The sequence below is a fragment of the Ochotona princeps genome, chromosome 4 (genome assembly GCF_030435755.1).
Source record: "Ochotona princeps isolate mOchPri1 chromosome 4, mOchPri1.hap1, whole genome shotgun sequence".
In the NCBI taxonomy this organism is placed as follows: domain Eukaryota; kingdom Metazoa; phylum Chordata; class Mammalia; order Lagomorpha; family Ochotonidae; genus Ochotona; species Ochotona princeps.
Window position 1 is genome coordinate 5428274 of NC_080835.1, and position 27333 is coordinate 5455606.

A 27333-nucleotide genomic window follows, 5' to 3' on the forward strand; every position below is an offset into this window, starting at 1 on the left:
AATGGAGACTCTCAAGTGGACTATGGCAGCCAGTGGACCTTGGAAAGGTTTCCTCATCCTTGGAGCGGTGAGATTGGCAGCATCTCAGAACTACTGAAACCACTTGAGCAGAACCCTCGGAGCGTGCTCCACATCGGGGACCCTGGGATGACATCGGGTGGTCGTTCCCCATCCCTGGGTACTGACATGGTTATGATGCTAAGTGTGGATTCTCCTCTTCTCTCCCCCCTTCTGCCAGACACAGGAGGAAGAAAATTGGAGGGCCTGGCACAGTAGCCTATTGGCTAAAGTCCTCACCTTGCATGCGCCAGGATCCCATATGGATGCGTGTTCTAATCCCGATGGCCCCACTTCCCATCCAGCTCCCTACTTGTGGCCTGGGAAAGCAATCCAGGACAGCCCAAAGCCTTGAGACCCTGCACCCGCGTGGGAGACCCAGAAGAGGCTCCTGGCTTCAAATCGGCGCAGCACCGGCTGTTGTGGCAACTTGGGGAGTGAATCAACAGATGGAAAATCTTCCTCTCTGTCTCTTTCTCTTTGTATAGCTGCCTTTCAACAAAAATAAATAAATCTTCAAAAAAAAAGAAAAAGAAAATTGGAAACAATGGTCTCATCCACCTTCCCCTATTCCTCCAACTTTCTCATCCTAATCGGTGATTCCCACGGGCATACATCCTTCTCAACCAGGTAAATATCAAAAAAGAAAGGTAGCTGGGGTTGGGGACCAGCTCTCCCCTCCCTCTGGGCTCCGGCCTCCCCCCTCACTGACAGGTACTCTGAGGCCAGCGCCCTCGGGTGCAGGCAGCCTGACCATGACCATGACCACAGAGCCAGTGAGTGGGGCAGGGGGCGGGGCTAAGTGTGAGGTGCCGCAGCCACGGGAGGCTGATCTCTAAGCAGGTGCAAGGTCGCCAGGGCGACGTGGGGGTGAGAATCCTGTCCCAGCATCTTCATGGAAGTTTAAATCACCCACTAGAACATTCACCTAGTTGAGTTGTTGTTTCACGGATCCAGCCTTTCCGCTTTGGAAACGTGCCTAGAGATTCCTTTCACAACAATGCAAAATACTGCATTGTTGCAGAACTAATCACTTCAGAATGGGGAAGAGGTGGAGCCAGTGCACTGGCATAGCAAGCTAGTCCTCTGCCTGTGGCACCAATGTCCCATACGGGCACCGGTTTAAGTCCCAGCTACTCCATTTCCCATCCAGCTCCCTGCTTGTGGCCTGGGAAAGCAGCAGAGAATGGCCAAGTGCTTGTACCCCTGCACCTGCGAGGAAGACCAGAAGAAGCTCCGGCTCCTGGCATGAGATCAGCTAAGCTCTGGCTGTTGTGTGCTGGGGTCCCGGCAGTGGATGTGGGGGACAGGAAGGTGTGAAGAGTATTGTTCCATTGCAGGCAGGGCCGCAAGGAAATTCCCGCAGTACGGCAGGGCCCGCAGATGTCTCTATAACCACCTGAATGCAGCTCCACCTTCCTTGACATGGACACCGGACCACCCTGTGGAAGAATTCTAATCCATTCAGGCATTGTTTGCTGCTGTGGAGTTGGCTTTTTTATTCAATGTGAGCTTGGAGGTTAATGTCAATAATAACGTCTTACAAAAGGGCCTTGTATTATTCATATTGTCTTGGCTGTCCCCTTTGACCTTATGCTAATCAAGGGACCTGTATTTGACCTTATGCTAATCAAGGGACCTGTATTAGGGTTTCATTCTTTTTTTTTTTTTTAAGATTTATTTTTATTACAAAGTCAGATATACAGAGAGGAAGATCTTCCGTCCGATGTTTCACTCCCCAAGTGAGCCGCAACGGGCCGATGCGCGCCGATCCGAAGCCGGGAACCTGGAACCCCTTCCGGGTCTCCCACACGGGTGCAGGGTCCCAATGCATTGGGCCGTCCTTGACTGCCCTCCCAGGCCACAAGCAGGGAGCTGGATGGGAAGTGGAGCTGCCGGGACTAGAACCGGCGCCCATATGGGATCCCGGGGCGTTCAAGGCAAGGACTTAAGCCGCTAGGCCATGCCGCCGGGCCCAGGGTTTCATTCTTTCCTGGATCTTTAGGTTCTCCTTTTCTTTGTGATACAAGATTGAGTTGTAGAATAAGAATTGTAGCAGGAACTTCTAGAGTTTTTAGGTGAAACAAATGCCAGAATTATCCTTAGAAACCCCCGCTTGACCATGACGCAAAAAGTCTGAGCCAGAGTTTGACTGTTTCTGTATAAAGCGGCCAGCTTTCCCACATTGTCCATTATGATCATAAAGTTGTAGTGGTCCGCTTTCTTTCCTTTTTACGCCTCATCCACACACCCGTCTTGAGTTCTGAACTCGTCTGGAGCTGGACTCCGGCACATGAAAGATCTTTCTGTCTCTCCTTCTCTCTATAAAAATCTGCCTTTCCAATGAAAATAAATAAATCTTTTTTTAAAATAGGGGCGATGTGGTGGGTCTGTGGTAGAGCGGCTGCAGTATGTACATCACATGGCAGAGTACCTGGGCTCAAGCCCCCCGTGCCCACCTGATGTGCCATCCAGGAGGCCGCAGCAGCAGGTGAGGGCCCGAGTATTTGGGTCCCTGCTACCCATGTGCAGTATGTGGGAAATCTGAATTGAATTATTCGTTTCTGGCATCTAAGGAATGAGACAGGGGGAAAAAAATTCTAAAAAAAATTTTTTTTTAATGGTTAACATGATAGAATTTATTTTGTATAGGTTTTGCCCCCCCACCCAATTTAAACAAAATGCATTATCTTGTGATGTCTGAAATGAAGGTAATTCATTTAAATCCATTCGAATCAAACTGTGTCAGCAATCGCCCATTTTCAGTGTATGTTGTAACAGTTTCTGGTGTCCTCACAGGTGAGTGTGCTCCCCATGTCCTGAAGCCCTCATTGGCCTGGCTATGCTGTCCCTGGTCATGGCCTCCACCAAGGACCAAACCCAAAGCCACCGCTACCCCCCTGCTGTAGGCAACTGCCTTAGTGGCTCTGTACCTTGGCACACATTATACTGCTGGGAGAAAAACAGGCAAAAGCGAGTGGACATTCTGGGCCTGGTTCATGCCAATGCTGTGTTACTATACTGGTATGCTAACATAGTTGCTTTTTCTGTTTTTTAAAGTGATCTGTGACGGGAAGGGGCAGCACTAGCCATGCTACCACAGGTGCAACCCAGCCAGTGCTACCCCCCCCACGCACACCATTGCCGCCAAAAGTATGTAGTAGGTAGGGGCTGTGCATTAGTAGAGGCTGGGGGACTGGGACAGGGCAGAATGGAGATATCTGGGAGCTGATTGATGTGTTGCCAAGGATCCATCCATTGCATCCACAGGCGATCAAGGGAGTGGATATGGGGTCGATCAGGAAGGGAAGTGTGAGGGCTTCCCTGGGTCAAGCCAAAGCACTCACACAAAAGCCAGGGCTGGGAGCAGACAGACTGGGCCAGGCTAGGTCACAGCACTCACCAGTGCTCAGTGCTCCTGAGAACCACGTTTGGGGCCAGGTCTGGTAGGGTGCTTTGGGATCACCCTGACTAGGCCACAGCACCTGCCAGAACATACAGGAACTGGGGCTGGGAGTGGACCTGGTAGGGGATCTTGGAGGATGACCCTGCTAGGCCACAACACCTACCGTAACACGTGAGAGCTGGATCTAGGAGCAGGCTGGGCTGAGCTAGGCTGCTGTACCCTCCAGTTCATGTGAGAGCCAAGGCTGGGCATGGGACTGACCAGGCAGCTGCCCCCACTGATACATGCATTTGCTGGTGTCACACCCAAAAGCAAGGTCTGGGAGTTTTCTTGGCGGCTCCCTAACAAAACCCTTGCATTCTGGCCTCAAGGTAAAGCCACATAGACATGTGGTCTGACCCTGGAGCACAAATTTTAGGACTGGGCCACCTCAGTGGCTGAACCTTGTGCAAGAATGAAGAACATACCCAGATGAACATGAAAGACAAGACAGCCAGCTCATTTAAGTCAACAGAAGACTTCGAGTAACTCATCAAAGGATGGAAAGGACAGGTTGAACAACACTCCAGGCCAAGCTTTATAACAAGTGCCTAGGTCTGTGGACACACTGAGGTAGACAAGGCCAGAAAGAATTTATCAACTCTGATTTAGTTAAGTTGACAATTTCTCCAAACAATAAAGACTATCCAGTAACACCTTCAGGACATTCTCCCCAACATCAGGACCTCAAACGACTGTCTCCATCCTGTGCACTGATACAGTGTGACAGCAAGGTGCGTTCTCCCACCTCTCCCTTCTCCCTCCTCTTTCTTGGACACAGAAGGGAAAACAGCAACATTTATCTCACCCACTTCTCCCCCGACCCCTGCAAGCCCTGCTACATTCTAATCGGAACCAGAGGTGTGTGTGGATCTGTTACCCTCCTCACCTTTAATAAATCTATCTTATAAAATATGGAATGATGGGCCGGGCGGCGTGGCCTAGAGGCTAAAGTCCTCGCCTTGAACGCCCTGGGATCCCATATGGGCGCTGGTTCTAATCCCGGCAGCTCCACTTCCCATCCAGCTCCCTGCTTGTGGCCTGGGAAAGCAGTTGAGGACGGCCCAATGCATTGGGACCCTGCACCCGTGTGGGAGACCTGGAAGAGGTTCCAGGTTCCCGGCTTCGGGTCGGCGTGCACCGGCCGTTGCGGTTCACTTGGGGAGTGAATCATTGGATGGAAGATCTTCCTCTGTCTCTCCTCCTCTCTGTATATCTGACTTTGTAAAAAAAAAAAAAGAAATCTTTAAAAAAAATACATACTTTTTTTTTTTTTATTTAAAAGCCATAGCTGGACAGGCATTTGGCTTAGCAGGTTAGCCCCAGTGTGGGTCACTCGCATCACATAACAAAGTGCTTGGGTGCAAGTCCCAGCTCTGCTCCAGCACACACCCTGGCACGACAGCCTAGTGGCCTGCATGCTCCAGGATCCCATATGCACACTGGTTCATGTCCAGGCTACTCCACTTCCCATCCAGCTGCCTACTTGTGGCCTGAGAAAGCAGCAGAGGCAAAGCCTTGGGAGCCTGCACTGTGTGGGATACGCGGGGGGGAAGGTCCTAGCTCCTGGCTTCATATTGGCTCTGTTGTGGCCATTTGGGGAGTGAACCAGCAGATGGAAGATCTTTTTGTTTCTCCTTCTCTTTGTCAATCTTCTTTTCCAATAAAAAAAATCAATCTTTATTTTTTTTAAGATTTATTTATTTTTACAAAGTCAGATATACAGAGAGGAGGAGAGACAGAGAGGAAGATCTTCTGTCCGATGATTCATTCCCCAAGCGACCATAACGCCGGTGCTGTACCGATCTGGAGCCAGGAGCCAGGAACTTCCTCTGGGTCTCCCACACGGGTACAGGATCCCAAAGCCTTGGGCATCCTCGACTGCTTTCCCAGGCACAAGCAGGGAGCTGGATGGGAAGCAGAGCTGCCGGGACTAGAACCGGCGCCCATATGGGATCCCGGGGCGTTCAAGGCGAGGACTTTAGCCGCTAGGACATGCTGCCAAGCCCAAATCAATCTTTAAAAACAAATTAAAAAATGCCATCCAACAAAAACATTTTTTAAAAAATGTGCTTAAGGGCCAACACCAAGGTGAAGGACTGTTCCACCTACAGTGCTGGAATCCCATAGGGGACTGGTTCAAATCCCCAGCCACTGCACTTGCCATCCAGCTAACGGCTTGGGAGCGCTGGGAATGTAGCAGAGGATGGCCCACATGCTTGGAACCCTACACCCATGTGAGAGACCCGGAAGAAGTTCCTACTCCCAACTTCAGACCAGCTCAGCTCTGTCCCCATATATTTGGGGAATAAACCAGAAGATGAGGATAGAAAATGTTTCCATGTCTTCCCTCTTAGCTTCTCTGTTAACTCTTTCAAATAAAAATTTTTTTAAAGTACTTAATGTCACTCACTGTCACATCAAAATCACAATGAGATTGTCACCTGACCGCTGTCAGACATGCTGGTGGGGCTGCGTTGCGGCATGATGGTAAAGATGTTAGCTGCAAAGCAGGTATCCTATGTGGGCACCAGCTTGAGTCCCAGCCCCTTCACTGCCGGGCCAGCTCCCTGTGATGCTCCTGGGAACACAACGGAAGATGGTTAACTGTGGACCACTGCGTCCACATGGGAGACTTGATGAAACCGCTGGCGCAGCCCAAGCGCTAGCACAGCCATTGGAAAGTGAACCAGAGGACCAAAGGTTTCTCTTTCTTTCTCTATAACTCTACCTTTCAAACAAATAAATCCTTATTTTAAAAAATGTTGGTGATGGAGAAAAGGAAACTCTTTTTTTCTGTTTAAATTATATATTGTGTGTGTCTTTTTTAAATGCTTTATGTTCTTCTTAGTATTGTTTACATGGTTGAGAGGTATGTAAGCCCGTGTAGGCCTCTGATTAGAGTGGGTAGGGTCAGGAATGGGTGAATGTGGGTAGGAAAAATGTTTTGGCTTCTTTCTTCTGTCTTTTTTTTTTCTCTAGGGGAGGTGGGAAGGGGTCACTCCTCTCTGTCAAACTACATCAGCACCTGGGGATAGGGGATGGTCATTGATGATACCTTAGAGATCCCAGGGGAAGAGTGGTTAGAGGGTGTTACTTGAGTGATTTTTTTTTTTTTTAAGATTTATTTATTTTTGGCCTAGCGGCTAAAGTCCTCGCCTTGAACGCCCTGGGAACCCATATGGGCGCCGGTTCTAATCCCAGCAGCTCCACTTCCCATCCAGCTCCCTGCTTGTGGCCTGGGAAAGCAGTTGAGCACGGTGCAAGGCTTTGGGACCCTGCACCCGCGTGGGAGACCTGGAAGAGGTTCCTGGTTCCCGGCTTCGGATCGGCATGCACCGGCCGTTGCGGCTCACTATGGGAGTGAATCATCGGACGGAAGATCTTCCTCTCTGTCTCTCCTCCTCTGTATATCTGGCTGTAATAAAAAATAAAATTAAATTAAAAAAAGCTCGTGAAGCTCACTCTTTCTGTCAGGTACTTCCCCTGCTCTGGCACCTCCACTCTTGGCTGACCCAGGACTGGTAATCCCCTGAGCATGGTCCCTGTATACTGCTTAGATGGGACAATGGGTATAGCAATGTTATTTCTGGTTTGTGTGCTATCGGGAGTTCCAGGACAGGTGAGACCTAGCAGTGATGGAATGTGGGCAGAGAAGCCAGGGAAAGGTGAATGTCTGCGGCTTTGTAAGCGTGTCCTGGTTATTCACTGCATGTCTCTTAGGATGACTTACATTGCTGGGGACACTGGGATATAGGCCTTCAGCCTAATGGATGATGGACTTAAGGGTAATGACTGTATGTTCCTCTTGGGGTTATGTTTGGTTGGATTATGATTGGTTGGATTGCTGTATGGACTTGTGATTTGCTATTCCTGGTGTGTTCTATTATCACCAAACTTGGTTAATAAAGACTCCTTAACAAACCTTAGATATGTCTGGTGTGTTCTCGCTCACACCCCATAAGAGTCTATTGGCTGATCAGGTCTATCTCCGTGCATCCATAGGCCCAGGAACACATTGCAAAGCTTGGCCAGAAGAGTGGTCCAACCTGTTCTGCTTTCTGGCCTCTGACGAAGCGCCCGACATCTTCTGTTGGCCTAGATGAGCTGGCCATCATATCCCTTGTGTACATCTGGGCATGCTGTCCACTGCACAAACATCAGCAACTGAGGAGGCCCGGTCCTGACACAAGCATTCCAAGGTTGAACCACATATCTTGTGATTTTCCCTGTGTCTGGGTCTAAGTTCAATAGTCTAGCTGGGGAGCACCCCCCCCCCCAAGAAATCTGACCTGGGGTGACCTCAGACTTGATCCTTGTGTGACTCAGAATCTAGGGTCAGGTTTGTTCTGTCTTCTGCACCAGCCAACACTTGTTGCCCCAGCAACATGCTGTGCATGCAGCTGCCTGGTCACTTCCAGCCCAACTTCATCTCTCACATGAACCAATGGATGCCCAGCAAGCCTGCCACAAACGTGGTCATCACACACACCAGCGAGTGCCACAGCCTAGTCAGGGTGACCCTCAATGACCTCCACCAGGCCTGATCCCAGCCTCTGCTGCAGCCCAGTCTGGCCCAGCCTGTGTCCCAAGGTCTCATGCATACCCATACAGGTTGCAACTTAGTCAACCTGTCTCCACACCTGGCCCTCACATATGTCAACAGGTGTTACCGCTTTGTCTAGTCTAGCCAAATCGGTACCCATGTGGGACTCCGACACGTGCAAGGCAAGGATTTAGCTACTGATCTATCACGTAGGGCCCAGGATTATTTTTTGGTTAAGATTAATTTATTTGAAAGTCAGAGTTAGAGACAGAAGAGAGGGAAAGAGAGAAAGCTTCCATCCACTGGTTCACTCTCCAAATGGCTGCAACGGCTGGAGCTGCGCCAATCCAAAGCCAGAAGCCAGAGCTGCTTCTAGGTCTCCACGTGGGTGCCCAGGTGCATTGACAGGGAGCCGGGGCAGAAGTAGAACAGCTGGGGCTCTAACTGGCACCCACATGGGTGCCAACATTGCAGGCAGAGACTTTGCCCACGATAACACATGTTGGCCCCACTTCATTTTATGTTGTCAGATTTGTTTATTTGTGAGCAGAGAGAGTGATCTCAGCATCAGTCTAGCATCTGCTGCTTCGCTGCCCAGACGGCCACGTGGCCAGGGCTGGTCCAGGCAAAGCCAGGAACCAGGAGCTCCGTCTCTGCCTCCCCTATGATGACAAGGCCCAACTAGCTGGGACATCTTCCTGCTGCTTCCCCAGGCACATTAGCAGGGAGCTGGATCAGAGGTGGAGCAGCCGGGACTCAAACCGGTGGTCTAATAAGGGATCGTCAGATGCTGGCAATACAGGTAGCACAATGCCATTCCCATGGAAGACCCTTAAGCACTGTTGTTGGGATATGAATGTAGTACTGTGCTTGACAGTATGGAAACAGTTTTAAAAATTAGAAACAGGCATCACACCTGGGCATATATGTAAACGACATGAAGTCTGACCTGGGGCTAGCATTGTGGTGTAGCACCAGGTTAAGCCGCCACCTAAGATGCCCTCGTCCCATTATTAACGCTGGTTCAAATCCCCACTGCTGTGCTTCCCATCTAGCTCCCTGATGATGCACCGGGGGCGGGGCAGGAAGGGGGAAGCAGAAGATGGCCCAAGTCCTGCCGCCCACGTGGACGTCCAGATGGAATTCCAGGTTTCTCCTATGGCCTGGTCCAACCTCAGGCGTAGCCATTTGGGGGTAGACCACCAGATGGAACATCTTCCTCTCTCACTGCCTCTTTCTGTAACTCTGCCTTTCAACTAGATACATCTTAAAACAAAAAACAAACAAACAAAACAACAGGTGTGATATTTAGCCCATGAAGGAAGGCGGGGATACCCAAGAACTCTGCTTTACCAATCAACTTCTGTTTGGTAAATCTAACACTATTCGAAGTCATTTGTGATCAAGAAGAAGCCATAGCCCCCAGGCCGCCTTGTCTGATCCCACCCACCTCTTCTCCAGGTTCCACTGAGGAGGCTTGAGGAGTGTGCATTCCTAGGGCAGGACAGAGGGGGGAATCTCTGAGGCCCCTCCAGCCCACCCCTTAGGTACTGGGCCCCTCCCTTATGAGCCCACCCTCTGAGCCAAGCCTGGCCCTCCTTTACTGCCCTGTTCTCACCTGCTGCCTTGCTTGAGCTGCTCAGAAACACCTTGCGCTCCCATCGCTCCTCCAAGCTCCTCCAGGCTGACCCTGGAAGGCAGGTTCCTGCCTCGGTGGGGCTCCTGCTCCAGGCAGTGGATTGCTGATAAGCGTTCATCCATCCACTCCCCCAAAAGGCCACAGGGCAGTGGAGTTGTGCCGAGTGATGGGAGGGTCTTGGGGTGGTCAGCAAAGACCCTACCTACCTGGATGCTCAAATGGGGAGTTCATACAATTTCCATCTGGCAGGAAATTTTCATTCTTTTATTGAGAATCTGGCATAATAGGTCTGATATAAGGCCTGAGATCCGCCAGTTTTATTTTTCGTTTTCATTTGAAAGACAGATTTACAGAAGTAGACAGAGAGAAAGATCTTCCGTCCACTAGTTCACTGCCCAAATGGTTGCAGTGGCCAGAGCTGGGACTGGACCCAGAGCTGGGTGCTAGGAGCTTGTTCTGGGTCCCCCACACGGGTGCAGGAGCCCAAGGCTTTGGAGCATACTCTGCAGCCTTCCCAGACCACAAGCAGGGAGTTGGATCAAAGTAGAGCAGCTGGACTCAAACTGGCACGCAGGTAGGATGCCAACATCATGGCAGGAACTTTACTCAATCCACCACAATGCTGGCCCAAGTCATTTTATGGTATCACATCTACTGACTTGCAGGCATGGAGAGAGACACAAAGTGAGCACATGAGTCTAACATCTGCTGCTTTGCTCTCCAAACAGCCATGTGCTCCAGAACTGATACAAGCAAAAGCCAGGAGCCAGGCACTCCACCCGTGTCTCCTGGGCAGGTGACAAGGCTCATCAGATGGTGGCATTCCAGATGGCACAGCCCAAGCCCAAAGGGGACTCTTAGGAACTGTGCTTGGGAAGGAGAGAGAGCAGCACTGTGTCAACAAAATGGAGAAATGTGGGGGCCCGGCGTGGTGGCCTAGTGGTTCAATGCCTCACCTCACGTGAGCCAAGATCCCATATGGGCACCAGTTTGCATCCTGGCTGTCCCATTTTCCATCCAGCTCCCTGCCTGTGGTCTGCGAAAGCAGTTAAGGATGGCCCAAGTCCTTGGGTCCGCACGCTCATGTGGCAGACTCAGAAATTTCTGGTTTCTAGTTTCAGACCTGCTCGGCTCTGGTTGTTGCAGCCATTTAGGGAGTGAACCAGTGGATGGAAGATCTCTGTCTCTCCTCTCTGTAAATCTGCCTTTCAAATAAAAGTAAATCAATATTTAAAAAAAAAATAGCTGGGGGTCACCAGTACTATGTCCTGGAGGGGCACAGCAGAGTTCCACTAAAACCCCAAGCTCCTGGATGCTCAAATATGAATTTCATACAATTTCCACCTGGCAGGAAATATTCATTCTTTTTTTTTTTAAGATTTATTTATTTTTATTACAAAGTCAGATATACAGAGAGGAGAAGAGACAGAGAGGAAGATCTTCCGTCCAATGATTCACTCCCCAAGTAACTGCAACAGCCGGTGCTGTGCTGATCCGAAGCCGGGAACCAGGAACCTCTTCCGGGTCTCCCACGCAGGTGCAGGGTCCCAAGGCTTTGGGCCATCCTCGACTGCTTTCCCAGGCCACAAGCAGGGAGCTGGATGGGAAGTGGAGCTGCCGGGATTAGAACTGGCACCCATATGGGATCCTGGCGTGTTCAAGGCTAGGACTTTAGACACTAGGCCACAGTGCTGGGCCCAAAATGTTCACTCTTTTAATGAGAAACTAACTTAGTAGGTCTGGTGTGGAGCCTGAGATTCTGCATTTTTTTAGCTTTAGTTTTTACTTGAGAGATGGATTTACGGGAAGAAGGAGAGACAGAAAGATCTTCCATCCATGAGTTCACTCCCCAGGTGGTCGCAATGGCCAAGAGCTCAGCCAATCCAAAGCCGAGGCCAGGAACTTCTTCCATGGAGATGACAGGGCCTAAGCTCTTGGGCAATCCTTTACTGCCTGCCCCTGCCATAAGCAGGCATCAAGATCAGAAGTTGGGCAGCTGGGACATGAACTGGCACCCTTGTGGGAGTCCAGCTCTAGCAGGTGGGGCATAAGTCTGTTGAGTCACCACATCGGCCCCAGGCAATGTTGATTCTTTTGATTTTAGCCTACTGCTCACAATCACAAGAACCATTCAGCCCACCAGCTATCCACAAACAGAGAAGGAGGGTCAGCTAATCTGTTCCTTGGTGACCTTCCCGGTTTACTCAACAACCTTTATGAGTGTTTTTTTTACCTGTAAGGTGATGACAATAATCCCCATCTTAGCGGGCCGTCAGCAGAGCTGAGAAGATAAAGAATGGTGGGGAGCTTTATCAAACACAAATATTTATTCACGTAATTGTTCTCACATATTTCTGCTGCTAATCTCATCCAGCACCCCCAGCCCACCGCCAAGCTTTCCGTCACGTTAGACGGGTCTCTGTCCCTTTAAATCCCGCCCAACCCCCGAAAGGAGGCCGACGAATAGGCGCGTGCGCGTTCGTCGGTGGGACCGGCCCCCTCAGCAACAGCCTTTCCCGAACCTGTGGGAGGGAGGCTAAAGGTCCTCCCACACAGCCCTTCTGCGCAAGCTTACATCCTGGCTGTGAGCCCTATTTCATGCCCAGAGCCCAGTCCCTTTTTCGCTCCAAAAAGCCCCGCCCCCCGAAGCCAATCAACAACCCTCGCCCTCGGCCGTAGCCAATGGTAGCGAGCGTGGGGGGCGTGGCTGGGCGTCCGGGGGCGCGGCCTGGTGCTGAGAGAAGCGGCGGGGCGAGCCCGGGGCTCTAGTGAACAGCGCCGCCGGGCAAGGATCACCCGCGGGCCGGCGGGCAGGCAAGCGGAGGCGGCCCGGGCCCCGCGGTCTCCGAGATGTCACGATGGCTGTGGCCATGGTCCAACTGTGTGAAAGAGCGGGTCTGCCGCTACTTGCTGCACCACTATCTGGGGCACTTCTTCCAAGAACACCTCAGTCTCGACCAGCTCAGCCTCGACCTGTACCGGGGCAGCGTTGCCCTGCGGGACATCCACCTGGAGACCTGGGTGAGGCGTCGGGGCCGGAATCCGGGAGAGAGAGAGAGTGGGGGGAGCAGTTGTCCGGAACTGGAGAGCGGACTGGGCAAGTGTAGGCGTCAGGGGGCACCCCCTGGACTGGGGTCCCGCCATGTCTCCACGGGAGAAGCGGAGCCGGGGAGGGGGTGTCAGTGAGGGCGTCGGGGGTGTGGAGGACACCAGCATCTTCGCATCCCAGCTTGCTGGCTGAGCCGAGAAGTAGGGGTGACGGAGAGAGTGGGGCGGCAGCTTGCAGCGCTGGGGGTCCCCCCACGGCAGGGCGGCTGTCGGGTGCCGAGGGGGAGGCCACCTGTGGCCGACCTGCCTGACCTCCTGACCCCCGGGGCCTGCGGTGGGTGGGGTTCGCCTCCGGATGTGGATGTCAACAAGGCAGCGTCAGCGGGGCCGGCGGTGTTGATCAACACCGCGGGCGTGAGTGTCAGGGCTGCTGGCGTCTACTTCCTGTTTGGGGGACAGTGGGAGGACCCACGGGTGTTTGGGGGCAGGACTGAGGGAGGCAGGCAGCATCACAGCCTGGAGGGGAGGCCCTCAGCGAAGGGTGAGGGGTCTCCAGCTCAGGGGGAAGGGATGGGAGATGCTGAGCTGGCTGGGTCCAGGGCCGTGAGGGGCCCTGACACTGCTCAGCTGACCTCAAGAGCAGTGCTGGGGCTGGTGCTGGGTCCACCCTGCCGGCCCAGGAGCCAGAGGCCTGGCTGCTTTGTACACTTTGGGTGTGAGAGGGTAGCCAGGCCTTGGTGGGGTTGAGGGGTGCGCCTCCCAGTAGTGGGTGGTCTGTGACTTCCAGTGGCGGGAGGAGGAGGCCTCAGTTCCCCCGTCTATGGGCCTCTGGACACGGAACTGGTTTTCATCCTTTGGGGTCTTGGCTGCTGATGTGACAGGTGTGACACTGAGGCTTGCAGAGGTTGTCCCCCTTAGGGTGTCTGGGAGGCTCACAGGGAGGAGCCAGGTGGGCTGGGTGCCCTCCAGGAGCCCCCAGGCTGGCAGGTGACTGAGTTGGGCACATCCCTGCAGTGACTGGAGAGTGCCCCCACCCAGGCCGTCCCTCCTCCGCCTGCCGAGGCTGGGTCACTGGTCAGGGCCTGCTTCATCCTGACTTTCGTGCATTCCCTGGCCATGACCTGGACAGACCCTGGGAGTGTGGGAGTGTGGATGTTTGGTTTACCCCTAAAGCCTTGGGGTCCACGTGGAGCAGGCGCTCAGCAGATGATCTTAAGGGACCAGGATAGGAAGCCGCATGAGCAGAGGGGGCAGGTGCCTTGGCAGGCTTCATGTGCGACCACTGGCAGCACCTGGGGCATCCTCCCAGGCAGGATGACCGCAGCTGGCAGGCAGCAGGGGTTGGGAGCTGACGCTGCCGAACGTGCACCCCCTTTTGTGTTCACAGTCGGTGAATGAGGTGCTGGAGTCCATGGAGTCGCCGCTGGAGCTGGTGGAAGGCTTCGTGGGCTCCATCGAAGTAGCCGTGCCCTGGGCTGCCCTGCTCACCGACCACTGCACGGTGCACGTGGCTGGCCTCCAGCTCACCCTGCAGCCCCGCCAGAGCCCAGGTGAGGGAGCAGGACAGGGCAAGGCCAGTGGGCTGTGCCTGGGCCCTGGCAGCCACTCCCCCGTGCCTGTTTGGCCCTGAGACCCACTTGCGCTTCCTCCACACAGGGCCAGTGGCTGCTGACTCCCAGAGCTGGGCCTCCTGCATGACCTCCAGCCTGCAGCTGGCTCAGGAGTGTCTGCGGGATGGACTGCCAGAACCCTCTGAGGCCCCGCAGCCCCTGGAGGGGCTGGAGATGTTCGCCCAGACCATTGAAACTGGTGAGCTCAGCCCCCTCCAGCTCCCCACTCCTCCATACGTGGCCCCCAGGCGGCATTAAGACCCCCTGCTAGCCAGCAGGTAGCATCTCATCCTGCTCCCCCTGACCTGAACCCTCCCCCATCTTTCCCCAGTGCTGCGGAGGATCAAAGTGACCTTTTTGGATACAGTGGTGAGAGTGGAGCACTCGCCGGGGGACAGGCGGCGAGGGGTGGCCGTGGAGGTCCACGTGCAAAGGTAGGAGTGGGCTGGTGTGAAGACAAGGGTTGTGTGGAAGCTCTAGGAAGGACTTCTGGCCCTGTCCGCCACCACCCTAGGGCTGGTTGGGCCCAAGGAGCTAGGGTGACAGACCTATGCCTCTAGAATGGAGCACGGTATGGCGAGTGGGCTCCCAGGCCTGGGGCTGCCCAGGCCAAAAGCTGACTGACCCCTGCACCGCCCCAGGCTAGAGTACTGCGATGAGGCTGTGCGGGACCCAAGCCAGGCACCACCAGTGGACGTGCACCAGCCGCCCGCCTTCCTGCACAAGCTGCTACAGCTGGCTGGCGTCCGCCTGCACTTGGAGGAGCTGCAGTCCCAGGTGGGTTCCCCACATGTCACTCCTGCAGCCCCTGTTGTGCCTTGGGGATCCCTGAGCTCTCAGCCCCCTGCCAGCCCTTCACATCTCCCCCATGTTATCTGTGCACCTCGCAGGAGGACCCGCCAAAGCCCCCCGTGCAGATCGGCAGCTGTTCAGGGTACATGGAACTGGTGGTGAAGCTAAAACAGAATGAGGCCTTCCCAGGCCCCAAGGTGAGTCCCTAGGTACCCCCGGAACAGGGGGGGTATGCCCCATCTGCAGGCCTGAGAGGGTATCCAGTAGGGCTGCCCAAGATGCCTGGCTGGGTTGCCGGGCTAAATTCACAGCAGAGCTTGGCCCAGCAAGTGACTGCCCGCTGCCCTCCCGGGATGGTATGGGCAGGTGGGTGGCAGCCCAGAGAGGGGCCTGCTGCAAACATCAGCTCTAGACTGCCCGCTCGCCCCCCTAGTTGGAGGTGGCAGGACAGCTGGGCTGCCTGCACCTGCTCCTGACGCCGCAGCAGCTCCAGCAGCTTCAGGAACTGCTCAGCGCTGTGAGCCTGACAGGTGAGACCTGAGGACAGCCCAGTGCAGAGGGGTGGTGGCCCTGGAGGGCTGGCCAAGACCCGGCTGAATGGTGCCCTGCTGCAGATGCCGAAGGCCTGGCCGACAAGCTGAACAAGAGCCGGCCGCTGGGTGCGGAAGACCTGTGGCTCATTGAGCAGGATCTGAACCAGCAGCTGCAGGCAGGCACTGTGGCCGAGCCCCTCAGCCCAGACCCCCTCAGCAACCCCCTCCTCAACCTAGAAAGCACTGGTGAGTGTGGGGGTGAAGCACGGGGGCTAGAGTCCCTGGGGGCTGAGCCAGCTGCCCCTGACGTCCTGCCCCCTCGCCCCCTCCAGACCTCTTCTTCTCCATGGCGGGCCTCACGAGCAGCGTGGCCTCGGCCGTGTCTGAGCTCTCCCTCTCCGACGTGGATCTGAGCTCTTCTGTGCACAGCCATGTGGCTTCCCGCCGGGCATCTGTCCAGGCCCCCCGGGCCGGTGAGTCCGGGCACCTCTAGGGCAGAGTGAGCCCACGCTTTGCTGGGCTGTGTGCTTTGCTTGCTGCTTGGGCTTGCTGGGGGTCCTGTCACTGGGCCCTTCTTATATCCCTGAGGGGCAGAAGTGAGGCAGGGGGAGGCCTGGCACATGAAGCTGGTACAACTCCCCCAAGAGCCACACAAGTCAGGCCTTCTGGCTCCAGGCTTGCAGCCAGCCCTGCCCCAGGGGTAGCTGGGCACTCTAGGGATGGGGTGGGGGTTCAGTGAACGCCTTCTGTCCCCTCAGGCAAGACAGCTGCTGCTGCTGCCACCACGCCTCTCCCTGACACCATGCGCCCTGACTCACTGCTGAAGATGACTTTGGGGGGCCTGACCCTGACCCTGCTGCAGACCGCTGCCCCATCTTCCGGACCACCTGACCTCGCTACCCACTTTTTTACCGAGTTCGATGCCGCCAAGGATGGGCCCGTTGGTTCCCGTGACTTCCACTACCTGCGGCCACGCTTCCAAAGGGCCTGTCCCTACAGCCACGTCCGGTGCGAGCCCGGAGCTAGGCAGGACAGGAGCCACCCCCACTTCCCACCCTGCCCCTCTAAGCCCACTATCTGACGCCCCGTCCTGTTCTCCCCACAGACTGACAGGTGCGGCTGTGCAGCTGACCTGGGAGCTGCGGACAGGCAGCCGAGGCCGCCGGACGAACAGCACGGACATGAACTTTGGGCAGCTGGAGGTGTTGGAATGCCTGTGGCCCAGGGGCGCTTCAGAACCCGAGTACACGGAGGTGCGGGCAGGGTCCAGGGTGGGGGGGTCCTGGCACATGGGGGCCGGCCTGATTCTGTTCTACACTTCCCCACCTCCCACCCCAGATCCTGGGTTTTCCCAGCAAACTGGGCTCCCAGGCATCAGCGCGACCTTCTGCTCACCTACGCCACACACAGACCCTGCGCCGTGTGCCCAAGGTAACCCAGCCTCTGCTCTGGACCTCAGGGCTGGGGGGTGCTCCCCAGGTTTCACTGGCCCCACTCTGTCCTCCTCCTGATGCTCCAGCTGGAGTACACTCCTGCTGGGTCTCTGGGTTTGTGGTAGAGGGTTCAGGATTCAGGGTGGCTTTAGTAATGATACAGTAGGGGTTCTGCCTCAGAGTGCATGGGGGAAGGGGTTCCCAGACCCCTCCTGGTCTTCTGCCCTAGCTTTCATCCTCCCAGGAGGGATCCAGGTTGTGTTTTGCCCAGGGGAGCCCCTTCTTGCTGCCTGGGCTACCCTGCTGAAGCAAAGCATGTCCTGCTCATTCTCAGAGCCGGCCCCGGCGCGCTGTAACCTGCCATTGCCACTCAGAGCTGGCCTTGGACCTGGACGATTTCCAGTCGGACCTGGAACTTGGGGCCCTGGACCGGCTCACTGCCCTGCTGCGACTGGCCACCACACCCCCTGAGCCACCAGCTGCCACCTCTAGCTTGCTGGTAAGCAGGCCAGGCCAAGCCAGGCCGGGGTGGGGAGGGCACGGAGCCCCTAGAGGCAGCTCTGACCCTCAGCCCTTGTGCAGACGGAACCCCCGCAGATGGAACAGCAGACGGTGTTCCGGCTGTCATCACCTCGGGCCACGCTGCGGCTCCACTTCCCCATTGCCGACCTGCGGCCCGAGAGGGACCCCTGGTCGGGCCGAGCCGTGCGGCCTGAGCAGCTGCGCTTGGAACTGGCTGAGCCCCATTTCCGCTCAGAGCTTAGCAGTGGGCCTGGCCCCCCAGAGCCCACGCGCCTGGAGCTCACCTGTTCCGACTTGCACGGTGAGAGCCCTGGGAGGGAGGCAGGCTTGGATGTGGAACAGGCTGGGTCCCAGCTGTACAAGGCCCTGGCCTGGACCCTCCCCTGAAGACTACAAAGCATTGCCTATCCCTAGGCAGTGGGCAATGAGGAGCCTGTCTGCCAGTGCCACACGGTTGTGTAGGAGCCCCAGGGCCGACCAGAGCACTCCCCCCACTCCAGGTATATACGAAGATGGAGAGAAGCCACCTGTCCCCTGTCTGAGAGTCTCCAAAGCCCTGGACCCCAAGAGCACCGGGCGCAAGTACTTCCTGCCCCAGTAAGTTGGCAAGGGGAGGTGCTCCTGAGAAGGGTGGCAGGAGGCCAGGCAGGGGCCAGGTGTGACAGTCCTGTGTCCTGGCAGGGTAGTGGTGACCTTGAACCCCCAGGCCAGCAGCACACAGTGGGAGGCAGCCACGGACAAGAGGGAGGACCTGGAGCTGTCCACTGAGAGCCCCTGCGAGCTTCGTGAGCCTGAGCCTTCTCCCTTCTCCTCTAAGAGGACCATGTACGAGACGGAGGAGGTGAGACCCAGCTTGTCCCTCCCCAGGCATTGGTCTGTGTTGCCTTCCCTGGAGCCCCTGTCTCCACGCCCCTCCCCCCAGATGGTGATCCCTGGAGATGCTGAGGAGATGAGAACGTTCCAGAGTCGGACCCTCGCAATGTCCCGCTGCACCCTGGAAGTGACCCTGCCCAGCGCTCACATCTTCCTGCCCAGCAAGGAGGCCTACGAGAGCATCTACAACAGGTAGAAACCCGCTGGGTGGGGCTGTGAGCGGGTCCAGCCCCAGGCCGCAGGGGTGGGGAGGCCTGCCCCCCATCACCTCTGCCAGCCTCCACCCCTCTCCCCACCCCCGTCCCTCCACCTCAGGATCAACAATGACCTGCTCATGTGGGAGCCCGCGGCCTTGTTCCCCACCCCCTGCCCCGCTGCCCAGCCTCCTGGCTGCCCCAGCCCCTCTTCCAGCTCCTGGCAAGACACCTTCAAGATGTGCAAGTCGGCCTTCAAGCTGGGTATACAGGACAGCCTACACCGGGCAGACGGTGGGCAGGGAGGGTCCTGGGTGCCCGAGGGAAGTGGAGGCTGGGCTAGCTTTCCCAGGCCACACCCCCACCCGCCCTGGTCTCACCCCAGACTCAGACTCAGACGACGAGGAAGCCCCCTTCTCTGCGGGGGCCTCCTCAGGGGCCCCCCAGCAGCCACCAGCCGCCGAGCCCTCAGGTCCTGCTCGCTCCCAGAGTGCCCTGTCTACCCTCGTGACGGTGCTGAAGGGGCGCGTAACAGCCCTGTGTGAGGCCAAGGTGAGGGCACCCCTGGGCAGGGGAGCCCTTGCTGGCGCTGGGGAGGGAACCAGGCCAGCGCCCACCCATGCCGCTGCACCCAGCAGCCGCATGTGGGCACTCATGTGTCAAGGGCAGAGGGCGCCTTGTGGGGTTACAGGGAGACGGACAGGACAGGAATTATTTTCCTTTTTGGAAAACAAGCACCCACCTCTCCCCTGGGGGTGGGGAGGAGGAGCAAGCTGGTGAGCACCTGGTGAAGCCAGGCCCGTGTGCTCTGCAGGATGAGAGCGGCGGGAGGCTGGAGGCGGCACACGGGGAGCTGGTGCTGGACGTGGAGCAAGGCACCATTTTCAACGTGTCGCAGTACCATGGCCAGCCCGGGCTTGGCTACTTCTGTCTGGAAGCCGAAAAGGCCACGCTGTACCACCGAGGTGTGAGGGCGGGGGCCCTGGGCCGCTGCAGGGCTGGGGTCAGGGAGGGACCCACCAGGGACCTGGGGCAGCATAGCAGGGGAGGGCAAGGCTGTCGGCTGGGACCCACTGGGGACGTGGGGTGTCACAGCGGGGAGGGCAGCCAGCAGCTTGGCGTGGGGTTCACACGATGCCTCCCCAGCGGTCGTGGATGACTATGTGCTGCCCGGTCGCCTGGAGCTGCCCACCTCCCCTCCCCCGGCCCAGCTGGCCCCCACCATCTACCCCTCGGAAGAAGGGATGATTGAGCAGGGTGCCTCAGGCCGCCAGGGCCAGGACCCCCACATGCTGTCCACGGCTGTGCGCATCCAGCTAGATCCCCAACGCAATGTCAAGGTATTGCATGTCTGCTGGCTTCTGGGAGTGGGGGGGGGCAGCTGCGTCCCAGTGTTCAGGGTGGGGATTGTCACTATCCTGACTGCTCCCCAACCCCGACCTTACCCCCAGGAGTTTCTGGTGACCCTGCGACTTCACAGAGCCACCCTGCGCCACTACATGGCTCTGCCTGAACAGAGCTGGCACTCACAGGTGAGCCAGGGAGGGCGAGGGCATCAAAGCCCCTAGCTAAGGGTATGGCAGGCAAGGCTCACCACCCCACCTGTGGCCTCCCCAGCTGCTGGAGTTCCTGGATGTGCTGGACGACCCTGTGCTGGGCTATCTGCCCCCGACGGTCATCACCATCCTGCACACGCACCTGTTTTCCTGTGCCGTGGACTACAGGTACCCGGGTGGGGCTGGCCAGGGGCAGGGCGGAGGGAGCCCGCCCGCTGCTGAGAGGTGCCCGCCACAGTCCAAGTGTCTTCCCCAGGCCTCTCTACCTCCCCGTGCGAGTCCTCGTCACCGCCGAATCATTCACCCTGTCCAGCAACATCATCATGGACACCTCCACCTTTCTGCTCAGGTGAGAGGGCCTGGTCCCACTTCCAGGGCATGCGCAGAACAGGAGGCTGAGGGCGGTGCTGTCGGCCCCAGGGCCTGGCATCGCCACCTAGTATTAAACCTGGGCAGGTGCAGCTGTGAGCCAGGTGGGAGGGTAAAAGCCAAGATATCAGAACATAACACCCCCTTCCCCTGCTCCCCCCAAAAAAGCAGACACAGAACTTACCCACCTATTAGCAAGCTCACTCTAAGGAGCATTCGTATGGATCTAGAGACAGTGAGGAAGAGGCATGACACGCTAGTGTTCTCAGAATTAGAGGGCTTTAGCTTGTTAGGTTATTCTACTCTCAAATACCTTGGAGGATGGGGGTGGAGGACAGCCCCAGGACTGCCTCAAGGCCCAAACCAAATGAGGTAGCAGAGCTGGGAGGCCCAAGGCCTTCACCCTCCTCCTCTTCCTCGCTCTTCCCTTTCCCCTCCCCCACCTGCTGTCCCCATGGATCCAGAGAGGTCCCCCTCTGCTCCTCAGGAGCTTCCCCAAGGCCTGCAGTGGCTCCCGGGGCCCCTCTTAGCCCTGTACCCCACCAGGTTCATCCTTGACGACTCGGCCTTGTACCTGTCAGACAAGTGTGATGTGGAGAGCCCAGATCTGCGGCGAGGTGGGTAGGACCCCTCTAAGGGCTGGCAGGTGGCACCCACAGGCTTTCTCCTCACTCTCCACCCAGTGATGAGATAGGGCCCGAGTGGAGGATGGGGAGCCCAGAGGGATTCTCTCTTGCCTCTTCTGTTTCAGATTACGTCTGCGTCCTGGACGTGGACCTGCTGGAGCTTGTGATCAAAACCTGGAAGGGTAGCACCGAGGGGAAACTGGTAAGCGGAGTGGCGGGCTCCCCCAGCCTCATCCCCATGCCAGCCCACTTTAGCCCTTGCTGCTGGCAGCATAAATGCAGGGTCTCAGCCCTGCCACGAGGGGGCAATACAGTGTAGTCAGGGCAGGGCCTGAGGACTTGGCCTGCTCTGGGGAGGGTAGAGGAGGTGTCCCAGGCTGCCAGGGAGTCGACAGCAGGGGGCAGGGGCGTGGCCTCCCACTTCTGGAGAATGCACAGAACAAGAGGGCAGTGGGGGATGCCCCTGCCTCCTCCCACCTCAGGGGGTCCTGGGCCTAGCCGCCTTCTCTGTGACCTGTGCCCACTTAACCCACTGCCTGCAGAGCCAGCCACTATTCGAGCTGCGCTGCTCCAACAACGTGCTGCATGTGCACAGCTGCGCCGACTCGTGCGCCCTGCTGGTCAGCCTGCTGCAGTACGTACTGAGCGCGGGCGACCTGCACCCCCCACCCCGGCCCCCCAGCCCCACGGAGATCGCCGGCCAGAAGGTACAGGTGAGCCTGGCCAGGCACTGCCAGAACTGGGCCAGGCCCCCTCCCCAGCCGTGGCCCTTGGGGGCCCTGGGTTGGGGGGAGCCCCTAGTGGGGGGCCTACCTGCCCTGCCTCATGGCCTGCCCATTCATCTGTTTGGCCCAGCTCTCCGAGAGCCCCGCCTCCCTGCCCGTGTGTCCCCCAGTGGAGACGGCCCTCATCAACCAGCGGGACCTGGCTGACGCCCTCCTGGACACAGAGCGCAGCCTGCGGGAGCTGGCCCAGCCTGCAGGTGCAGGGGACGCGCCGGGGATGGCAAGCATAGCCAAGTGCCCCCAGCAGGCATGTTCCCATGCCAGCCACTCTTGCTCTCCTGCAGGTAGTGCCCTGTTCCAGGCCTCGCCTGTCTCCGTCTACCTGTTCCCAGGGGAGCGGAATGGGACCCAGCCCCCTTCACCACCTGCCGGGACCTGTCCTGGCAGCTTTGGGTCCCAGCCTGAGGTAAAGGAAGATGAAACAGAAGAGGAGGGGCAAGCGGACACAGTGGACAGCGACGAGTTCTGCATCCTGGATGCGCCGGGCCTAGGCATTGCGGTGTGTGGCCAGTGAGGGTGGGGCGGACCCAGGTAGAAGAGGTAGTCCCTGGGAGCTCTCAGTGCCTCCCTCCCAGATATGTGGCTGGGGTGGTGCCCCAAGAAAGCTATCATACATCAAAGAGAGAAGGTGGGAAGGGAGATGCCAGGATGGGCCAGAGCAGCCTCGACGGTGCTCCCCTCACAGCCTCCTGCTCCTTTTCCCTTGATCCCTGCCAGCCTCGAGATGGGGAGCCCGTGGTGACACAGCTGCATCCGGGCCCCATTGTGGTCCGGGATGGGCACTTCTCACGGCCGCTGGGCAGCACGGACCTGCTGCGAGCACCTGCCCACTTCCCCATGCCCTGTAGCCGTGTGGTGCTGCGTGAGCTCTCCCTGGTCTGGCACCTCTATGGAGGCCGGGACTTCGGTCCCCATCCCGGCCACAGGTAACCAGAAGGTGCAGGGGACAGCTGGGGGTGGGGGGAAGGGGCTGGGCGGGGAACAGTTGCCACGCCTTGCAGGCTCTGAGCTGCTGGTCTGAGGCAAGGAAAGGGGTCCACTGAGAACTCAGGTCCCCCCATCTCTTCTTCCTAGGGCAAGAGTTGGCCTGGCGGGCCACAGGAGCTCTCCGTCGCGCTGTTCTGGTCACAACCGGCCCCAGAACACGTGGCGCACGCAGGGCGGCAGCGGGAGGCAGCATCACGTGCTCATGGAGATACAGCTCAGCAAGGTGGGCGCAGGGCACAGGGCACCCGAGCCTCCTGGACCAGCAGCAAGGAGCCGAGGCCGGCCTGAGGTGGTGGGGGAAGCCAGGCCTGTGTGTCACCCAGGGAGAGCAAGAAGGGGAGGGACACCGGGGGCGTGGGACTTAAGCAGCACCTGGGCTTCCTGTGTCACCTCCAGGGCCTGGTGACAGCCCAGCTCCCTGGGCAGGGAGAGATGCAGGTCTGAAGGCAGGGCAGGCAAGTCAAAATGAGGAATTTGTAGGGAGAACATAGAAGAAGACACAGGAAAATAGGGTGCACTCAAGGGTCTAGGATGAGGTGAGGCAGGGCAGGAAAGGAAGAAGTTCCACATAGTGGGTACGGTGCCCGTGGGGGCAGGCATCAGGGCTGAAGCCAGGTGTGGGGTGGGGACGCTGAAGGTTGCACAGAGCAGAGATCTGGGCCAGCTCTGCCCTCTGCCCACCCACCCCAGGTCAGCTTCCAGCATGAGGTGTACCCTGAGGAGCCGGCTACGGCCCCCACGGGGCCTGTGATGCCTGGCCAGGAGCTGGAGGAGCGGCCGTTGTCACGCCAAGTCTTCATCGTCCAGGAGCTTGAGGTGCGCGACCGGCTGGCCTCCTCCAAGATCAACAAATTCCTGTACCTTCACACCAGCGAGCGCATGCCGCGGCGCGCGCACTCCAACATGGTATAGTCCAGCGGCATGAGCCATGTGCCCTGGGGGGGCAGCCAGCAGGTGCCACAGCAGGGCTGGTGGGGCACTCCACCCAGCACTGGCCCTCTGTCCCCAGCTGACCATCAAAGCACTGCACGTCGCCCCCACCAGCAGTGTGGGTGGACCTGAATGCTGCCTGCGTGTCTCACTGATGCCCCTGCGACTCAACGTGGACCAGGTGAGGGGAACTTGGGAGACTTCCCCCGCCCTCTGCAGTGTGTGGGCATGCCTGCAAGTCTCACCACTTCCCTATTGTCCCGGCAGGATGCCCTCTTCTTCCTCAAAGACTTCTTTACCAGCCTAGCAGCTGGCATCACCCCCATGGTGCCTGGGGAGAGCTCTGCTGATGGTGAGAGAGGCCAGGCCAGGGCACGGAGGGGCAGTCTGGCCTCCCAGCCCTTCCCGCCACCACTTTCACTCTTTGACTGTCACCTCCCCTCATCAGCTCGCCCTGATACCCGAGGCCAGCCCAGCAGCCCCCAGGAAGGTCAACCCATGGGCATGGAGGTGGCTGGCATGCAGGAGGCCACGGGCAGTGGCCACGGCTCGCCTTCACCTGAGCAACAGCCCATCTACTTTAGGTAGGGCTGCTGGCTGGGGCCCAGGCTGGGCTGTGGGCTTCAGGAACCCCCGGGGCAGTGACCAAGGCCCTATTCTCCTTCCCCCAGGGAGTTCCGCTTTATATCCGAGGTGCCCATCTGGCTGGATTACCACGGCAAGCACGTGACCGTGGACCAAGTGGTAAACAGCGCCCTGGGACAGAGGGAAAGGCCAGTGGCTGCTGCCGCCCACTTCACACAGGGTGGTCCCCAGTGGCTCCCCTGGGCTGGTTGGTGTGCACCCCACAAACCTGAGCCGCCATCTCCCCATGACCCAGGGCACCTTTGCTGGCCTCCTCATTGGCCTGGCCCAGCTCAACTGCTCCGAGTTGAAGCTAAAACGGCTCTGCTGCCGGCACGGGTGAGTCCCCCACAGCCCCCAAACCAGCCCATACTCTGCCCTTCACCAGATGTGTGGCCTGAGCCAGTTGTCACCCCCACTTGCGGTGTCCTCAGTTGTCACCCCCCCAGGGTATCCTCAGGGGACACCTTCTGCTCTGCACCGGGGCTCCGGGATGGTGGCAGGGCAGGCCCAGCAGGATGCCCACTGCTCTTGCCACAAAGGTTCTTGGGCCTCCTGGTCATCCTCCCCACCTCTCGCCTCACTTTGACACCCTTCCCCCCTAGGCTTCTGGGTGTGGACAAGGTGCTGGGTTATGCCCTCAATGAGTGGCTGCAGGACATTCGCAAGAACCAGCTGCCCGGCCTGCTGGGGGGTGTGGGCCCCATGCACTCGGTTGTCCAGCTCTGTGAGTGGACCAGATGGCAGGGTGGAGGTGGGCAGAGGGCAGGAGTAGCCCCTGGGACCATCCCAGGGAGCAGGGGAGGAGATCAATCAGGGCGCCTGAACCCCTCTGACCCCCACCCCCAAACTCCCACACCTGTAGTCCAAGGCTTCCGGGACCTGCTGTGGCTGCCCATCGAGCAGTACCGGAAGGATGGGCGTCTCATGCGGGGGCTGCAGCGAGGGGCTGCCTCCTTCGGCTCATCCACGGCCTCTGCCGCCCTGGAGCTTAGCAACCGGCTGGTGCAGGCCATCCAGGTAAGCCTCTGGCCAGGTCTGTTGTCGGGGCTCCGGGATGGTGGCTAGCTGGGGTCTGCAGGGGTGAACTGCCAGGGCTGGGTCCCTTTGACCCCTAGGGAGCGTGACTCCCTGGCAGGGATGTGCCTGGTCGGCTCCCCCAGGCCTCCCCAGCGGGTCTTACAGAGAGTCAACGGGGATCCAGAGCCCGGCCCTGGTTTGTTGGGACCATGAGGCCCAGAGAGCCCCTGGAAGCCAGGAGCTGTTTGTGAGCCAGCAGCCAGGAGGTGGAGGGTAGTCATGGCCTTGTCTGTTGCAAGTTCAGGCCTCCTGGGGTGGGGGGCGGGGCACCATGAGGAAGCTGTAGGGAGAGAATACAGTCCCCCAGGGGCTGAGAACTGGAAGGTGCAGTGTGGGGGTGAGGTGCTGTGGGCAGCAGGAAGGGCCGGCTCGGGCCAGCTTGCCAGTGGCTCATGGGCCTGTGCTAGGGCTGCCTCTGGGCCGGGAAGCCTGGGATGGAGCAGGAGGGGCAGGCAGCTCAGTGAGCCCGGGGCAAGAGCTGGCCCGCACGTGGTGGTCAGTGGAAGAGGGCCTGGGCTGCAGGAAAGTCTCCCTGGGTCATCGTTTCTGCCTGAAATTCCCGCAGTGCTAGGGACAGGACAGCTCGGGGCTGGGGGGCTCCTGGATCGGCGTGTGCCTGCCCAGGCCAGGTCCTCACGCGGTGCTCCCTGCCTCAGGCCACAGCAGAGACCGTGTATGACATCCTGTCGCCGGCGGCACCCATCTCCCGCTCCCTGCAGGACAAGCGGTCGGCCCGCAGGCTGCGTAAGGGCCAGCAGCCAGCTGACCTCCGGGAGGGCGTGGCCAAGGCCTACGACACGGTTCGAGAGGTGAGGGGGCTCCCCTCCCACCCCCTTACACCCCACCCACCCACATGATCGCCCTCCCTGGAAGCCCAGCTGACCTCTGCCCTCTGACCTCACAGGGCATCCTGGACACAGCACAGACCATCTGTGACGTGGCGTCACGGGGCCACGAGCAGAAGGGGCTGACGGGCGCTGTGGGGGGTGTGATCCGCCAGCTGCCTCCGACGGTTGTGAAGCCACTCATCGTGGCCACGGAAGCCACATCCAGCCTGCTGGGGGGCATGCGCAACCAGATTCTACCAGATGCCCACAAACACCACGCCCTAAAGTGGCGCTCAGAGGCCCAAGACTAAGGCGGGGGGTGGCCAGAACCTGGCAGGGGGTGCTGCTGCCTGCCCTCCCCCCTGCCTGCCCACTGTGCCCTCCCCCTCCCCCACCCCGCCGTGGTGCTGCCAGCTCCAGGGCCTCCCTTAGGAGACCACTGGGTGAGGCCTGGACCCTCCGGGGAACAGCCACTGTGAAGGGTTGGGGCCCCACGGGGCGGCGTCAGCCTATTTGTGCACTTTTCCCCTGGGCCCTGCCCCAGGACCGGACCCCCGGACCAGACCCCATTCAGCCAAACGTCTGTCTGCATCGTGGGAGGAGGAAGGGGGACAGACACCTTGTGTTCAGTGTATTTTTATGCTCCTTGAGTGTGTGGGCCGGTGTCTGCAGGAAGTGGAATAAACTGTGCCCACCGCCAGCCACCTGACCCTCGTGTGTCTCTCCCGGGACCCTAAGGGTCAGCCGCACCCTCAGCATTGACTGTGGCTCCTTGCTCTCACCACCAGGGGGCACCACCGCCTCCAGCTGGCCATCCAACCGGGCACTTCCTGCCCCAGGCTTGTCCCTCTTCCCAG

The 27333-nt window shown here is 58.3% G+C and overlaps 1 protein-coding gene across 2 annotated transcripts; it reads left to right on the forward strand.

The window, feature by feature from the left end:
• The first annotated feature begins 12415 nt into the window (after window positions 1-12415).
• Window positions 12416-27176, forward strand: ATG2A (autophagy related 2A). Of its 2 annotated transcripts, none has more exons than XM_036493737.2 (41): window positions 12416-12708; window positions 14123-14285; window positions 14392-14544; window positions 14677-14779; window positions 14987-15122; window positions 15236-15334; window positions 15571-15667; window positions 15752-15916; window positions 16003-16143; window positions 16429-16678; window positions 16776-16923; window positions 17009-17101; window positions 17438-17602; window positions 17686-17926; window positions 18126-18222; window positions 18307-18466; window positions 18548-18690; window positions 18814-18956; window positions 19078-19244; window positions 19507-19657; window positions 19839-20032; window positions 20144-20224; window positions 20310-20416; window positions 20505-20597; window positions 21164-21234; window positions 21369-21445; window positions 21786-21956; window positions 22099-22225; window positions 22313-22527; window positions 22746-22954; window positions 23103-23238; window positions 23706-23921; window positions 24025-24126; window positions 24213-24297; window positions 24394-24529; window positions 24617-24689; window positions 24826-24908; window positions 25175-25296; window positions 25435-25589; window positions 26306-26458; window positions 26554-27176. In XM_036493737.2, exons 1-41 carry the CDS (start codon window positions 12538-12540, stop codon window positions 26785-26787), a joined length of 5826 nt encoding a protein of 1941 aa, XP_036349630.2. In that variant the 5' UTR covers window positions 12416-12537; the 3' UTR covers window positions 26788-27176. The 2 variants fall into 2 exon arrangements, with proteins under 2 accessions (XP_036349630.2, XP_036349633.2); XM_036493740.2 differs by having other exon boundaries at window positions 21786-21950.
• The last annotated feature ends 157 nt before the right edge of the window (window positions 27177-27333 follow it).